Source organism: Ambystoma mexicanum, chromosome 12, assembly GCF_040938575.1.
Source record: "Ambystoma mexicanum isolate Mex_15411 chromosome 12, UKY_AmexF1_1, whole genome shotgun sequence".
NCBI classification, from domain to species: domain Eukaryota; kingdom Metazoa; phylum Chordata; class Amphibia; order Caudata; family Ambystomatidae; genus Ambystoma; species Ambystoma mexicanum.
The window spans coordinates 672187675-672205741 of record NC_090936.1 but is presented as its reverse complement, the minus strand read 5'-3'; the positions used below and the strand labels follow the sequence as shown (position 1 = coordinate 672205741).

Here is an 18067-nt window from a genome sequence, read left to right as displayed (position 1 = left end):
ACCCGTGGCCAGGAAGGAAAATCACGTCCCTCAACTGCTATTGGAGGTAAGGGCGATGCTCAAAAAAGGTGCCATCGAGCTCATCCCGAAGAGGCTCCGGGGCTCCGGAGTATACTCAAGGTACTTCCTCGTGAAAAAGAAGACAGGAGGATGGCGCCCCATCCTGGACCTGCGACGACTGAACAAGTACATCAAGGCACAGAAGTTCCGGATGGTCACCCTCAAGCACGTGCTGGGACAGCTGGAGGAGGGCGTTTTCCTGTCGTCGTTGGATTTGGAGGATGCGTACTTCCACATCCCATTCTAAAAAGACACCGAAAGTTCCTCAGGTTCGCGCTCCAAGGACGGCACTGCCAGTTCAAGGCCCTCCTGTTCGGATTGAAGTCGGCACCCAGGGTGTTCACCAAGTGCCTCGCACCGGTGGCGGCGGCTGCGCCTGCAGGGGATCCACGTCTACCCCTACCTGGATGACTGGCTCATCCGAGCAAGGACAAGGGAGCTTGCGGTAGATCACACAGTGAAGACCGTCCAGCTGCTCACGGACCTGGGATTCTCCATCCACTTTCCCAAATCCCACCTGGTCCCGTCGCAAGTCGCACTGTTTCTGGGAGCCAAGCTCGACACAGTGGCGCGTCTGGCCTCGCCATCGGAGGAAAGGATGAAGGCCATCCTGGGCAAGGAGCAGCGACTGCTGGCCACGGACGTGGCCATGATGAGGTCCATTAAGTCCCTCCTCGGGATGATGTCCTCCTGCATATATCTTGTGCGCCTGTGCAGGCTTCGGATGTGCCCTCTGCAAGAGTTCCTCGAAGCCCGCTGGATCCAAGCGACGGGCAGCTTCGAGGACAGGATCTCGCTCAACGAGACCTTCTGATGAGCGATCCGGTGGTGGGACACCCGCGCTCATCTGACGGCGGGCACAGACTTTCAGACCCCATCTCACCAGATAACGGTGACGACAGATGCCTCCCTGGAAGGGTGGGGAGCGCACACTGGAGAACTTCACGCGAGAGGCCTTTGGCTCCCGGAGGAGAAGACGCTCCACATCAACATCCTGGAGCTCCGTGCAGTGTTCTGGGCCCTCAGGTCCTTTCTCCCGTCCTTCAAGGGCAAGGTGGTGAGAATTTTCACCAACAACACCACCACCACGATGTTCTACATCCAAAAGCGGGGAGGAACCAGATCCCCAGCCCTCTCCAAGGAAGCCCAGGATATGTGGCATTGGGCCGTCGCCCAAGGGATGTTTCTGGTGCCCTTTCATCTGGCAGGGATAAAGAACACCATCACCGACTCACTCAGCAGGGAGCTGCGCTCGTGCCTCGAGTGGGAATTACATCAGGATCAAGTGGATCGACTCTTCTGACGATGGGGGGGAAAACCGCAGATCGACCTGTTCGCGACGGCGACGAACTCCAAGTGCCAGAGGTTCGCCAGCAGGTTTCCCCAGCCGAGGAGCATGGGCGATGCTTTCTCGTTCCCCTGGGACGGCCTGTTCCTATATGCGTTCCCTCCGTTGCCGATGCTGCTCCGACTCGTCAACCAGCTCAAGAGGTCCTGGTGCAGGATGATCCTCGTCGCACCGGCGTGGCCGAGGCAGATCTGGTTCCCGGACCTTCTGGGCTTGTCAGCGTCCCCACCAGTCAAGCTGCCGACGGACGCAGATCTTCTCTCCAGAGAAGGAGGCGCCATACTTCATCACGACCTGGAGTTGCTGAACTTGCAGGCCTGGCTCCTGCAGCACTAGAGTTTGGAGGGTACGATATCCCGGCTGACTGCAGAGAGGTCCTTGCAAAGGACAGGGCGTCCTCCATTCTCAAGTGCTCCGTACATAAGTGGAAGAGGTTTTCTGTCGGGTGCCGTGCACAGAAGACTAAACCTCTGCGGATTACGGCCCCTCAAGTGCTGCCGTACCTACTGTTGCTGGCCAAGGCTGGACTGGCTCAAGCCTCCATCAAGATACTTCTGGCTGCGATCTCCCGATACACCAGAACCACAGGACGGGCATCTTTGTGGTCCCATCGCCTGGTGAAGGAATTTATGAAGGGACTGTTCCGATCGTTCCCGCCGGTGAAGGCCCCTGCCCCGGCGTGGGAGCTCAACGTGGTGCTGACCAGGCTCATGGGGGCGCCATTCGAGCCCCTGCATTCGGCACTGTTGAAGTTCCTGTCGTAGAAGACTGTTTCTTGTGGCCATCACCTCCGCATGGCGAGTGAGAGAGATCCAGGCCCTATCCTGCAGGCCTCCATACTTGACCTTTCACGACACGAGGTTGGTGCTGAGGACGCACCCCTCTTTATTGCCCAATGTGAAGTCGGACTTCCACCTCAACGAGCCCTTGGTGTTGCCTGTTTTCTTCCCGTCGCCTTCGTCACTGGCCGAGAGGACTCTGCACTCACTGGATGTGGCTAGAGCGCTGAAGTTCTACGCGGACTGCACAAAGAGTTTTCGGAAGACATCACAGCTATTTGTGAACTTTGGACCTGTGAACCAAGGAAAGGCTCTCTCGAAGGCTTCCATTTCCGGATCACGCACTGTCATCGGTTGGCAAACCGACCATTGCCTGGCCGTCCGAGAGCCCATTCGACCAGAGCTATCACTGCTGCCACGGCGTTCTTGTCTGGTGTGCCCCTGCTGGACATCTGCAGGGCTGCTACGTGGAGGTCGACGCACACCTTCACAAGATTCTACTGCGTCGACCGGAATTCCAGGGAGGAGTCCAGGGTCGGCCAAGCGGTGCTGCGCAACCTGTTCGCCTAAGGTGAGCCAGGTGAGGAGGTAAGAATTGCTTAATGTTGAGTTTTAATGTAATGCTTAATGTTGAGCCTTTTCCACCTCCCGTTGGTTGTGCATGTGTGTACTGCTTAGTATTCTTAAATTCATGAGCGTTTGAATCCATGCCAGAACCCATGCTGGAGAAGGAACAACTTACTTACCTGTAACTGTTGTTCTCCAGCATGGGTCTGGCATGGATTCACATGTGAACCCTCCTTCCTACCCCTCTGCGGCTCTTCACTTGGTCATACTGCCACTTTGCGTGCTACCAAATCTGAAGATGGCTGCCAGAGGCGGGGCATAGGGAGAGGGCAGTGATTGGCTGGGGGCAGTATGACCCAGAGACCAGTGATAGGTTACTACTGAGAAAGACAGATCAGAAACTAAACTGATTTTTTTTCTTTACCGAGGATTCCCGGCCTGACGACGGGGAATATGAGCGTGTGAATCCATGCCAGACCCATGATGGAGAACAACAGTTACAGGTAAGTAACTTGTTCCTTATGGCTTATTGCCATTTTATTATCTCTCAACATCCTGTTCATTCTAATGTGGTAAAACCTAAGCTTGTAACACCCATACCTATTATACTGAAGGAAAGGATAATGTTGGTCCTTAAAAACAAATACCTTCTTCAATACCAAGGGTACACTAGAGGGAATAGTGAACGTGTTGCCTTCTTTACACCATCTTCCTCTATTACATTTAAAACCTACAGCCCATCTGTCAAAATTACTAAGGGAATTAAATCTACCCTTAAAAATGCAAAAGAAGTAGAAAAACGTAACTTTAATAACGAACTACATGCCCCAGAATCCCATAGGAACTGAGGTGAATAAGAGGGCTGAAGAGGCTTGTAGAAGTGGAGGACAGGCAATCGGGCCTAACAGCCATTGCCAGGGTCTGGCAATTGACAGTAATAGCTTGCACCTGAAACTAATTGCCCCACGTAAGAGGCATAAAAGGCTGCAGCAGCAGAGGGGCAAAGGAAGGAGCTGGAAGGCTGGCAGTAGTAGCAGGAAAGCATGAGGCTGGCAGTGCTTGAGGAAGTCACTTAAGGCACGCTAGGATGTGGAGAAAGCAGATTTCACTTGCAAGTTCTGAGAGGGTCCTGTGTTCATAAACCCTGCCTTGCCATGGCTGCACTGAGAGAGACTTGCTGAGAGTGAGTATTTTCTCTGGGGCACCTACTGGCTGTAATTGCAGAGTTTGTGACTCTGCTGAGATCTGAGGCCCGTAGCAGGAAGCAAGCCGAGGGACAAAGGAGTGAAGGAGACATCCCCTTTGTGTGGGTGGTTTTGAGACACCCATGCTGCAGGAAGGTGTGAGTCCCAAGTGTCTCCAAAGCTGTAGTAGAAGAGGAAGAAGTCGGAAAGGTAAAGCAGCTGGAAACTGCAATGTTTCTGGAGCCGGTGAGTGAAGCTTGGCATTCAGCTTCACTCCGAAAACATTGCGCATAACTGTTACAAGCTCTAAACTGACTCCCGTAAGAGTAGAAGCGAGTATAAACTGTTCGTCATTGTGAAGTCTTGCTGACAATTGAAATGTATCACGCGCACTTCTAGATAAAGTTGAGTGCTTGTGTACGAAGAAAAGCATTTGATTTCCCATTGTTGAACTGTTAATGTTCCCAGAGTGGTCACTTGTCTCTAATAAAAGGGGGGACGCTTTTTTGAATCACTCTGAAACCCTAACGTTGACTTTCACAGTCAACGTTAGGGTTTACAACATTAAAGGAAGGTCATGTGTGGCCAATTAGGATTCCTGACCGGAGTTAGAAAGTGTTTGTGTTAACGCTTGAATTTATTTAAGGTTAAAGATCTACCTTAGATAATGATCGGGTGTGCCAAAATCTGTTTCTCCTTTGAAGACTGAACCTTGCAACATTAAGAACAAGTATTCTTTAAACCCAGAGGTTGTTGTAATAACAAGAACAAGCATTACCCAAACCAAGAGGTGAACCCTTTCTATAGTGAAGCAAGCCTTGTTTAAATTCTATCCACCTGTTTTATGATAGTTTCAAGTTCAGTGTCCTCTGATACGAGGGTGATGTTACCTGAAGTTGAGTGTGGCAATACAGCTTCATGGTCGCTACTGGAGCCAGGAAGGTGTGAATATGATGGGGAAGGGAGTTGGGTGTTTGTAAAAAGATTGAGCAAACAATCTGTAATCCTCTGACTGTTGGAGTCGAGAGAATGTCAGTCTGTAAGCACAGGCAGATTATACTGGTGGCAATAAAACAGACAGAAGAGGCAAACAGGCTGCCCTTTTCATGGAGCATAGGAAAGTGCCTTGCCTACCTGTAGATGTAGAAGAGTATTGTCTTTAATGCATAACAATCCTGAAATACAAGTACCAGAACTGTGGTTGTGTATAATACTGTCAGTGAATGTTACATTGAAATTGGTTGAATTAGTGGCAAACTGTGGAGCAAAGGAGCCTGCTCCCACGTTAACAGTAGTAGAATTGTGATTGTTAAGAGGAAAGCAACAACCCAAGAAGGAGCATTGTGGCAATTATACCAAATGTACTGCAGAGGTTATGAACACCTGTAGAGTTGTGGAAGAAGTTGTTGTTGTGAACAAACAATCTTGGAAAGAAGACATCCAGGATTACCATTGGTGCTATTTTCTTGGCTGGACTTGGAAGGGAGATTTTCATCTAGAAGAACTGTTAGCAGTGGATTTTTTTATTTGGTGAACTTTGTTTCGTTTGAAACCAACACTGGTTCAAGACTTTATTTTTCCTTTTGAACATTTGGAGAAATTGACTTTGAATAATCATGGGGAAGGGATTTACCCTGGACCGGTGAAGGTCACCCAAAGTACTGGTTATTTGTTGTTCACTCTTTTATGTTAGTATAATTCACTTAAAATGTTTTGTTGTTTAGTGTGAGGGCCAGTTTGCTTATGTTAGGAGCCATTCCCTTAGCCTTTACACTAGGCAGGGAATTCCCTGATAGAGTAGGTTTAGCAAGGATTTATTTGAAACCTTTTTCTTTAATAAAATGTTTAAATTTGAGTAAAACACAAGCAGTTGTCTGCCTCGCATTACTGACTCCTCAGAGTTGTCAACGCTTCATAGCAAATATTCGCCCCAGGAGCAAGCTTGTAAAATTAAACATCCAAGTTTCAGTCCTGTGGTTACAAAGTCCCTCAGTTCTTGAAAGTCTTTCCAAGTGTTCAAAAAAGAAGAACTCTGTTCAAAGCCGTTTTCAAATGGTGGAAAGGTTTGCTCAATTCAACAAATGCTTCAATCCTGGTATCAAATGGGGTACTTGACTCATTCACCGCTCAGTTCAACAAAGGTTCCAATCCTCAGTTCAGCGAATGTTTCAAAGTTTGGATCTAAGGAGGTACTTGCATTATCCCCCTCCAACAATGCTGTAACTTGAGGCCCAACTCGCTCACACGAGCGTTCGCCCTCTGGGTTAGCGTGAGCGTTTATACTCTTCAGTTCCTTTTGGTGGCTCTCTTGGCCTTTAGTATTGATCGGACCTCGTGTCTCTCGGGGACCCTACGCTCTGGCGCACACTATTCATGGTTTCTTTAACCCCAGGGCATCTCCTTTCTATCTCTGGTGTGTTTTGCTTCCTTTCTTCCTTCTTATGGGACTCTTCACTATGATTGTTTTAGCGTTCTGTATTGATATCAGTCCTCATGTCCCTCTGAACACCTGGGTCCTTGTGCAGTCTCTTTGTAGGTTTTCTAACCTCCGGACGTCTCTCGTCTCTCTCTGGTGAGGTCTGCATCCGTTCCTCCTTAGTGGGCTTTTCCTCATCACTCTCTTGGGTCTCAGTCCGATTATTACTGGGGGTAGGGGGTTATCACTAGGGTCATGATATTTCTCCGCTAGTCATATGGGTTATTTAAGGGGTTCCTCTGGGAATCTCCCCCTGGGTCCTAGATTGTATTCTTTTCCATTTTTTTTTGGTCCAATAATGTCCAGTACCTTGGTGATTTCTGCGTTCAGGCTTTCTAGTAACGTGGAGAGTTTATTCACAGCATTATCCTTTCTGAGTGGGGTCAAGTTTTCTTCAAAAGTGTATACTTGTTTGGTTTGCCTTGCAAGGATTTGGCATTTTAGGTTGTTCTTTTTGGTTAGTTTACATGTGGGATGGCCAGGGATGTCTTGTTTATTTAGTGGAATGTGGTGATCAGATGGAGCGCTACAGCAGTGGTCCAAGGTATAAAATGAGTAAATGGTGTCTTGTTTATCCTTGGTTTGAAACCCAGGTTGCACGTTCTTTGCTGGCTTGTTTCCTACTAGTTCTACCACCCATGACTGCACCCCACTCTTTTTAATCTTGTAAATGGCAGTAGTTTGCATTTTCCTCTCCGAGGTATTGCTGCGCTGCTCAGATCAGCGGCACAGAGGGGCGAGAGCGGGATGTTGGTTAATTTCTAGGGGCCCTTGTGTCTCTCCATCTCTGCATTCTGCACGGGCACGTTTCTTCAGAAATTGAATGGAAATGTTAGATGCCCTTTGTGTTCTTGGGAACCTTTAAAATGAGTTTTATTTGTATAACTTTACCTTGGAGAGTGTTTTGGCTGGGAAAGGCCTTTGTCGTGGGCGGCACACAGCCGTCCATGCCAGGGTGTTTTACAGCTAGGGACACACTATGGGCTTATTTAGTGTGGTGGGAACAACTGCAAAACAATTGTCTATCAAGCTCGGAAATACAGGATGACCTTTTTTTAATGTGTTTTTTTTTAAAAAAAATTTTATGGTGGCACCATGCATTGATGTCTGATCTTTATTGTGCTTGATCCAGCAATTGTCCAGCTAATTCATGTATCCTCGCACCCACACCTGGTGTCCGCTCCTCTGTAGCATGCAACCCATTTTTAAGGCCGCCATGTTGGGATAATGGTACAGCTGTTCGTTGGTTTCCTAGTGTAATTATGTCTGTTACTGCTCTTACTGATTTCCTTTCAATAACTAGTGCGCCACGAGAAACTGAAAGAACTTTATGCTACTGGGTACGCCATTTGGCTGATCCACCGATGGTTACACACATTCCTAGGATTTCTGTAACAATATCCTCAATCTATCACACCATTGGGAAAGCCCACCCTGAGGATAGAACCCTGCGTTGAAGCTAGAGCTTGTTGACCCCTACTGTCTAATATTTGCCTTAACCTAGTGATGTTGTCCCTAAAGGCCAGCTTTCGATCACCCTCGGGGACTTACTAACTGTCCCTACTCTCGTCCGGCGTCAGTGATCTAATGGGAATGTTAAAGATTGGGCCTTTGAGTTACACAGTTAGATTCACTAGTTCTACTCACATCCACTGTTAACTTTCCCTTCTACTCTACCTGCTCCTCGTCTGCCTCTTCCCACCAACTTCCTGTCCCTCTGATGTTTCACTACTTCTCTCTTCTGCCTCCACCCATGATATTAACTGTGCCCCCCCTCCAGCTACTCCCCTACCCTCCCACTAAAACTCCTTCCTCGCACGGCTACCATCACACTTCTCCACTACCCCCACTCCTTTTCTCACTACTAAAGTTCCTCAAACTACTACTTGTCCCACTATTACTACTACTTCTCCCCTGCCTGCTACTACTCCTACCACAATGCTTTCATCCCGTCTCACAATCACATCTTGGACTATCTTTCCTATTCACACACTAACAAACATGCGCACGCCAGAACCAATAACACCGCTATGCCAAGGCAACATCCACTCTAAAGCTCTTGTCCACAACCCATCACTCCTTCTTCTCATGTGGTCTCTTGGTAATCGTCGGTGTCCTTCTCTGACCTCACCCGATGCAGCGTCACTTGCTGTTTCCTGTCTCCAGCTTAAATAAATAAATAAATATACCTCTATTTCTGAGGGTTGGTCAACTGTCCCTACCCTATCCACTTGCCTTCTTCCTCCATTGTGTTGCATTTCCCTTTTACTATACAGACAGGAAATCAATCAATCAATAATTTTTCTTTCACTTCACTGTCACCATCGCCCAATCTCCATAACTCCCTTCCTGGGCAAGCTCCTGGAGAAACTGGCCATCTCCCAACTCAGTCTCCACACTGAATCTGTTGGTTGTTTTCATGACCATCAGTCTGGCTTCAGAGCTGCCAGAAGCACGGAAACTGCTCTCCTGAACATCCGTGAAGACCTGCTCTCCAACCTTCACTCTAACAACCCTTTGCGTTCTTATCCTGCTTGATCTCTCTTCTGCCTTTGACGCTGTCAATCATGCCATCCTCGTCAACCATCTCCGTGACAACCTGGGTATCACTGGTCTGGCGTGGCTGACTTCTTTCCTCTCCGACCGACCCTCCCAGTTCCAACTTGGGTCCTTCCTCTCCGACATCTCTTTCTCTACCTGTGGTGTCCCCCAGGGATCTAACCTCTCTCCCTTGCTGTTCAACCAATACCTGGCACTCCTTGCCCACCGCATTGCCACTCTGTCCCAACTTTCAGTGCTATGCATAGGACACCCAGCTCATTTTCAGGCTACCCTCGGCCGCCGCCTCCTCCTCTCCTTCCCTCATCTCTGTCTGTCTGTCTGCCATCCAGGATTGGTGTGCTGCCAATGACCTCTGCCTAAATGCCAGTAAAAATGAGATTCTACTCATCAGCACACCCACTCCCTCCTTCCCTGCAGCTCTCTGGCCGGCCTCTCTTGGCCCTCCTCCCACTCCCACCTGCAAGGCAAAAAGCATTGGGGTCACCGTCTCTAAGAGGTCACATTACCAGCTGCACCTCTTTAGAGGTATTCTTCCTTTCCTATCCTTCCCCCAGAGGCTCACTGTCTCCAGAGCCCTGGCCACCTCCAAACTGGACTACTGTAACAGCCTCTATCTAAATCTTCCTGCCTCCACTATCTGCCCTCTGCAACTTATCCAGAACAGGACTGCAAGACTTGTCCTTGGCCTCAAGCCCAGGGATCGTATCTCTCCAGGACTGAAATCTCTGCACTGGCTCCCAGCGGCTGCGAGGATTAAATTCAAAACCCTCTGCATTGTACACAAGACCTTCTGGGGTCTGGGGCGGAAATACCTTCAACTCTCTCTTCCTAAATACCTTCCTTCTCGAGCTCTTCTCTCATCTGCTTCCATCTCCCTCAGGGTCAGTCGCTTCTCCAAGCAACAAGTTGGTGGCAGATCACTCTCTTCGGCAGGAGCCTCTGTCTGGCACAGTCTTCCTGCCTCCCTGAAACTCGAGGAGAACCACCTCCGGTTCCGGAAACACCTCAAAACCTTCCTCTTTGCTTCTGCTTTCTCTCCTCCCCTCCCCTCCCTTGCTGAACTCCTGCACTGCACTGGTTACCTGGCCACCCTTCTGATCTCTGGCCCAGGCCCTGTCAACTGCCCATCTGCACTGCCTCCCTGGCAACCTCTGCACTTGGGGACTGTTTTCTGTATCCCTTCAGTCCCCTTTCCAGCACTTTGTCCGCACTTCCTTGCACTTGCCTGTTTTTTTTGTATTTTATTTATCTTATTTATTCCACTTCCCATGTACTGCACTTTCCCCCCTCCCTTCCCACCTTGCACTCTTCCTTTCACCCCTTCCCATGCACTTGTGCAATCTGAATGACACCTGGCCTAGTAAGATCGTTGTCTGTCCTCCCTTTGTCCCCCCTCTTGCCTCGTCGCGCCTTGAAACACGTGTGTATAGGCGCGTTATAAATGCCATATCATATCACTTGTAGAACGCTAATTAGGCACATTTTATTTCTGCATTAGCACGTGCACGTAAATGTATGTGGAGATTAATGTTTTCTGGCTTGACTGAATACACTGTGAAGTCCTTTTTGCTTAATAGCATAATACATTAATTAACCTTTCGATTTATTTTAGTGAACTTTTTCAACATCCTGGTTTCACACGAAACACACAAAGTCATTGCGCAAGCTCTTTTGAAGTACCCTGAAAATGCTCCTTTACAAGCCGCTGCACTCAACTGTTTAGCACTTCTGGGTGAGTATGTAATCTGTGCTCTGCAAATACTGAAAAGATTATTAAGAATAGAGGTGTGAGGAGTTGCAATCCATGACTGTACAGGATCAAGTGAATTATCACAGCAACCAATTTGTATAGGTAACCTTGCTCCCCATCTTGGCTACAAGGTTACGGTGACGCCTTTTGTGTATAGTGCTTCTGATTCAGTGTAATTACACTTGGTAGCCTACACAAAGTGACAATTTGTTGGCCACTCTGCAGAACATACACTTATTTGCGGGATGTATGGACATTCTAGCGCCCTTTTCTGTTTGTATAAAGGTGGCTTACTCTAAACTTTTTCCAGGTACTGCCTTGGAAAGTATTTGGTGGTTTGTAGTTGGATTGTTTTTTTAAAAAACATTTTTTTTAGAAAAACATTAGCAGTGAAGAAGACAGCAGAGATTACTTACTTTTACTTTTGCCTGAAAGTTGCCAAAGCCAACTTGGCCACACTAATTCTACTGTCTACTGTGGAGCTTTTGGATTTGTGTAAAATGCACAGTACTTAGTTTCGCTGTTTCCTTCCTGTAGAGCATTCAACCAATCGAGTGTTTGCCTGACCCTTATGTGACGGTGTCAGGCAGGCCCTGATTCGAGGAATACTCCTGTCACTCTATTCATATGTCTCCTACTTGTCTCCTGTCTTTTACCCTATCCCGACACCCCTACAGCCCCATGGTCGGTTAAAGCGCACGTTTATACTAAGTCATCCGAGTTGGCAGATCAGGTTGTTTCCCTGCGTATTTGGGCTACAGGCAGCATTGGACTGGGAACCAAAAGTAACCCTGGAAATTATTTTTGAAAGTGGCCCTCATTTTGCATCCAACAGACGTAGCAAAATAGTCCAACCCACACCTTCAGCACACCATTGACCTAAATAATGGTTTAAAGAAGTACACTTTAATGCACGTTTTTTCCACACCAGGATTCGTCCCCCCCCCCCACTCCCAACCCTCACAACATTAGGCAGGCAGATACGAGACATACCTACTTGGACAGATATGGCACAGTAAGAACAAATAATTTGCTCAGGGTCACACAATTTAGTTACAAGGTGAAGCTGAGATTTGAGCCCGGTCTGAACTTTAGACATTTGGCCATATATCTTATCAAGTTTAGCAGACAAATGTCACTGATACCGAGTGTTTCCACGTAATGCATTCAGAAAAGAAACTGCAATGCTTGGACCACCTCCGCGTTCTTGAATTCCCAGTCTACCCTTGGTCCTTACTCTCTACAGGAGAGCATGGCGTATATGCTTGTGGCCAGATATCTGGCATCTCTTACTGGACCCTGCCCTTCACTTGCCATGGGCAGTCAGAGGCTAGACTCTGGTTACACGTGACTCAGGAGTCCTAGCTAGAGGCCAAGGAAGCTTATTGTGTTGGTGGGGCAGGTGGTTCCTAGAGAGGCAATGGCATTCTAAATTAATCAAACTTAGTGGCAGCTGGTGACTGATTTCAGTTGAGTGGCATTATCATCTCGCCAAATTAGCAACCAAACAAGCATAGCAATAGGTTGAAATGGCGCATTTTTTGAAAAAATGTGGGGTAAATGACATCATCCTTACAATTCGTTTTTGAGTAACACGTGAAAAATCGATTGGATGCCAGGTCACCCACAGAACCAGAAGCGTTTTGTCATTTTCATGAAGACTTTGTAACTATATATGCCTGCATTTATTTTATTGTTCATTTATAACGTGTTTTATACCAGCGAGTGGTTTCTAAGCGCTGGGATCGAGATTCGAACCAGTGTTGCGCCGCGTTGTCTTGCTTCCAAGACAAACTCGTTGCCCCAGAGCTATCCTTCCTCCCCATTGCCAAAGTAAATCACTTTCTTGAAGCCATGCCCACATTGCATGCCAGAATTTCCACTATAAATTACTGATCATGTTGCATACATGATCACCAGCATTTTGAAACTATAACAAATGTTCATCATGATGAAGCTCCCTTCCCACACAAAATACACACAGGCACGCATCACACTTAAGACACAGGGTGGTGGTGGGGACAAAAGAGTATGTTCTTAATATCTAACCATGTATTAAGCAGCCATTATTGTTTCTCAATAAATAAGCTGTATCCAATAAAATATCAAAATGTCTTATTGACACACTCACTCCCTTACATGAATATCTTTGGTAATTATTGGTCCAAACATATTGTGAACGATGGGTAAAAATAGCCCGTGTATTGATTTTTTTTTTTTTTTAAAAAGAGAATTATTAATTTGTAATCGGGTTTGTTACTGTGCTAAATGGTACATATGCATAGTGGCAGCTTTCAAAAGGTAACTCCTCGTTGGCACACCCGGTGCCTCCTTTCCCGTCACTCTCTGGCTGGCCTCTCTTGGCCCTCTTTCTGCTCCCACCTGCAAGGCTAAAAAACCTTGGGGTCATCTTCGACTCCAGACTCTCCTTCTCTCCTCACATCTCTGACGTCTCTAAGAAGTCACACTACCAGCTGCACCTCTTCAGAGGTATTCTTCCTTTCCTCTCCTTCGCCCAGAAGCTCACTGTCTCCACAGCTCTGGCTCTCTCTAGGCTAGAGTATTGCAACAGCCTCTTTCTAAATCTGCCTGCTTCTACTCTCCGCACTTTGCAACTTATCCAGAACAGGCCTGCGATACGTGTCCTTGGCCTCAAACCCAGGGATCGTATCTCTCCAGGACTGAAATCTCTGCACTGGCTCCCATTGGCTGCGAATATGAAGTTCAAAACCCTCTGCATTGTCCACGAGGCCTTCTGGGGCCTCGATACCTTCAACTCTCTCTTCCTAAATATCTTCCTTCTCAAGTTCTTCGCTCATCCGCCTCCAACTGCCTCGGGGACAGTCGCTTCTCCAAGTAACAAGTTGGTGGTAGATCTTTCTTCGGCTGTGGCCTCCCTCTGGAACAGGCTCCCTGAAACTTGAGGAGAACATCTCAGTTTCCGGAAGCACCTCAAAACCTTCCTCTTTGCTTCTGCTTTCTCTCCTCCTCTCTCGTGCTGAATTCCTGGCTGAAACTGTGCTGGTTACCTGGCCATCCTATAATTTCTAGTTACCCACCTGCACTGCCTCGTTGGCAACCCCCGCACTTGGGGACTGTTTTCTGTATCCCTGCAGTCCCCCAATAGCACTTGAAAACTGAGGTCTGCACTTACCCTTACCCTTGGACTTGCCACCAGCTAGCCCTACTTCTCTTATTGTTTTTATTTGTTCTATTAACCCATGTACTGCACTGTCCCCACCCCCCTCCCACTCTGCCCTTTTCCTCTTCCCCCTTCCCCTGCACTTGCGCTAATGACACTGGGCCACTAGTAGGATCGCTGTCTGTCTTCCCTCTGTTTCCCCTCCCTTGCTGCGTCTCTTCTTGAAACCCTTGTGTATAGGCACGTTATAAATGCCATATATCGTATCATATATTTAATGCAAATGTGTTTCGCACGTGTTGTGTTCTCCATTCCTAGTTGGCTTCAGACGATGCACACTTTCTATCTATGTGTCTGCCTTTTGAGTAGCCACATGTCATATCCTTGCATTTCCCACAACTTTTCCCGAAATATTCAGTGATTCCTTTTATTGTAAATTTGCTCTGTTTTAGCGACTGGAGGGGGGCTGGACGGGAAGAGTAGTTAAGGGCTATTGCAAAATACCAGCCAAACAATTGGGTTGTAGGCAAATCAAATCCTAGCATATGCTCTGGCAAAATCACTGATCGTATATCCATGGGAGAGGCTGCATACTTTTCCACCTGAATATGGGCATATTTTTTGGTATTATTGAACCAATGTCTAGCAAATTGTGCCTGAGCAGCGTTATAGTATAGGTCAAAATCGGGGGCAGCAAGGCCACCAGTATCGTAACTTTCACACAGTTTAGCCCAGCTTATCCTTATAGCCCCCCCCGACCCTCCATAGCTTGTACTTATTAGCAGGGGTTTGTGCCACAGTTAAATGGACCATTTTGAATCTGGCATTGCCCAAGCCTGTATTTCCCTCTGCAACTCGTCAGGGAGATGGTGTGCACAGAGTGAACTTGCCCAAATGCACACTGTTTTTGCAGACTGCATAATTGTGTATTATTGCAAAGGCATAGCGAGAATCTGCATAAATACTGACACCCTTGCCTACTGCTAGGCCACATGCGCAGGGATGTGCAATCAATTCAGCTACCTGCAACAAATGTACTCCCTCTCATTGCATGCGCTCTACTATTTCATGGGCTGTACAAACGGACCTTAGTTTCCCCTTTCCATTTCTCTCAAATCTACCATACACAAAATGCTCTTTTTAAGTGGGTTTTGTAACGGGGTTTCCTGTAAATCTGCAGTAGGCTTGGAGAGAGCCCTTGTGGTTACAATACAATTTGTGTTCCTGGTCCTCTGTGGGGAATGACAATACAGGTGCAGGATTTATACTGGACAATGCACAAGGGTAATGGTTGCGGAATTTAACAATAGGAGTTCATAATTAGTCCATTGCAATGTTGACAATTGTGTTTGTTTTTAATAGGTTGGTCACAGGGTGTGGGAACACTAGTATGAGGGGCATCCATTACACAATATTATCTAACTTTTGAACAGCCAGTGTAGCTGCTACAGCAGGCCTAAAGCGGGGTGGTAGCCAAGCTCCTAGTGTGTCTCGTGCTGTACTGTAAATAGGATTGGACCGTGTTCATCACTGCGTTTCCTTTAGCTCCGCTTATGCATAGCCCGCTTTCTTAGAAATTGGTGGTTCTCTCTGTGAACAATGGGAGCAGGAAACTCTAGTTTGATTAGAAAATGGTCTGCATACTTGTTAAGGGCAGTATCAGTCTTGTGTTGGAAGGTTGTGTTGCCTTCAAAGATAATTCATTCGAAGGGATTGTGTCCTCCGACGTATTCCTCATCTTAGATATATATCCTTCCAGCTCTGCTGGCCTCGGAAAATTTTTTCTCTAGAGGGCGCTGCGCGTCGACGTGCCTCGAGTCGATGTCCTTCGACAGCCGCCGTATCGACGCTCGACGTCATCCTGCCTATAAAGGCCGCGCGCAGCGTCCGTTGCTCAGTTCCGTTTTTCCGCGCTTACTCGGTGCCTCGGAATACCGTTGCCCAGTCAGATTAATCTATTTACCTCGAGTTATTCGATCCGTACTCGATGGCTTCCTCGTCGGAACCGACAACTCCTCGATCCGGCTTCAAAAAATGTCGAGATTGTGGGAAAAAGATGTCGTTGACCGATCCTCACAGAAATTGTCTGTGGTGCTTGGGAGCTGAACACCATTGTTCGGAATGCGAGGACTGTATGTCCATGACAGCTAAGGCCCTGAAGGAGCGTAGGGGGAAGCTGGAGAAAGGTAAGACTTTTAAAGCTTCTTCTTTGTCGATGAAGTCGAGACATTCGTCTCCTCGTCACCATTCGCGCTCCAGGTCTCGGAGTGGGTCTCATCACTCCTCGAGATCGAAGCACTCGAAGAGGAGACGTCGAAGATCCCCTTCTCCGTCTTCCTCTTCCTCTGTTTCGCCAAAAAGAATCCCTTGCCCCACGAAACATAGTTCCCGGGCTGAATGGGAGGAATTCCGAAAAAATATGATGAGCGTCTTCGAGAAAGCGGCCTCGACCCCCTCGAAGACTGCCGAGAGCGATGCTCTGGTCGAAAGACCCGAAGGTCAAAAACGCTGCGAGTCGCAGTACCCGGCGAAAGAAACCTCTCGAGCGCGTCTCGAACCCGCGAGCAGGACTAAGACCTCCAAACCTTCCTCGAAGGTGCCGTCGACGAAGGTTCCGTCGACGTCGAGGTCGATGTCTTCGACGCCGTTGTCGAAGGGCCAAGAAAAGTCACGGTGACCACACATCCAGTGACTATCCCCAGGCCCTCGACGTCGATGGCGTCGATATTGTCGAGTAGAATTCCAATTCTGTCGAGGTCCTCGAGGCCTCCACCTCTGTTTTCGACGCCACGCTCGAAGCCTTCGACGTCGGCGTCGACGACATCGACGTTTTCGAGGCCAATAATGACAAGTTCGGCACCCTCTGCCTTGGAAATGGGATTTACTCCCTTTATGAGTTCAGAACAATTGAGAACTATATCCTCAATTTTAGAAGAGGGTGATTTGTCTGAACAAGACACATTTGAGTTACAGGGACCTGTAACCCCAGTTAGAGAGGAATTTTCCTCTGAAGAGCGCAGATTAAAGGATCTTCATGATTCTTTACATGAGGCAAGTGGATTAGACACTTCCCCTGAGGTGGATTTTGCTAAACCAGAACCGGGGGAGCATGCTGAAACCCCCTACAGAGCCTTAATGGCCAGGATTACAGAGTTCATGGGGTGGTCTGCACCTTCACAATCTTTCCAGCAAGATGACCTCACAGATATTCTTGACAAAGGCCCACAAGAGGATCCGGTGGTGCCCTTTCATAAAGCTCTTCAGAGAAAGATCATGACAAACTGGGAAACCCCAGATGTAATACCAGCAGTAAATAAAAAACTGTCTGCAAAGTACAGGGTATCTTCCACAGACCCAGAGTTTTTGTCTAAACATCCAGCCCCAGAAAGTCTGGTGGTACAAGCAGCATCCTCTACCGATGTCAAGACGGCTTAGCCTACAGTCCCACAGGACAGGGACGATAAAAAATATGATGCTATGGCAAAGAAAATATTTTCAGCATGTAGCATGGCGTTAAAGTCGGTTAATGCTACGTGCACCCTTGCTAGGTTCAGCCATACACTTTGGGAGTGTGCTTTTACAGCGGCTGACTTCATCCCGGAGGAAGAAGAAAGGGATGCGTTCCTGAATATTATACAGGACGGTAAAGACGCTATGTGCGAATCCCTCCAGACGGGCATTGATTCGGCTGACCGTATCAGCAGAGCAATGGCGGCAAGTACATCAACCAGGAGATTCGCTTGGTTGAGAAAGTCGGGTTTTGCCCCAGATGTGCAAGCCAGGCTCTTGAACATGCCATTCGATGGCTCTTCTTTGTTCGGGAAAAAGGCGGATGACAGTTTAGAGAAACTGCAAACTTCAAAAGCTGCAGCAAAATCCCTAGGAGCTGCAATCCGTCAGACTCCTTTTCGTCCCACAGGAACCTCTGCGAGGGGCAAGTCCTTTCGCTTCTACTCCACATTCGGAAGAGGTAGAGGACGACCGGCTCAAAGGGGTCAAAGAAGAACTACCCGAGGTGGACGGGGTAGATATTCTAAAGCCGCAGCAACAGCAGGTGCCTCTTTACCATCGGCATCTGCATCAGCCGCCCCAAAACCACTCTGAGGACTCCCCTCACAGGACACCTGTAGGAGGCAGGTTGACTCAACATCTGACGGTATGGCAGGCTATCACGTCAGATGCTTGGGCATTGGAAACAG

At 47.9% G+C, this 18067-nt stretch overlaps 1 protein-coding gene across 1 annotated transcript in view; it reads left to right on the top strand.

The window, feature by feature from the left end:
* LRRK2 (leucine rich repeat kinase 2) overlaps positions 1-18067 on the top strand; it is a 2398611-nt gene that overhangs the window by 306110 nt on the left and 2074434 nt on the right. Inside the window, exon 8 of the mRNA XM_069629211.1 lies at positions 10589-10708. Coding sequence (XP_069485312.1) covers positions 10589-10708 — 120 coding nt within the window. The remainder of the gene's footprint in view (positions 1-10588; positions 10709-18067) is intronic.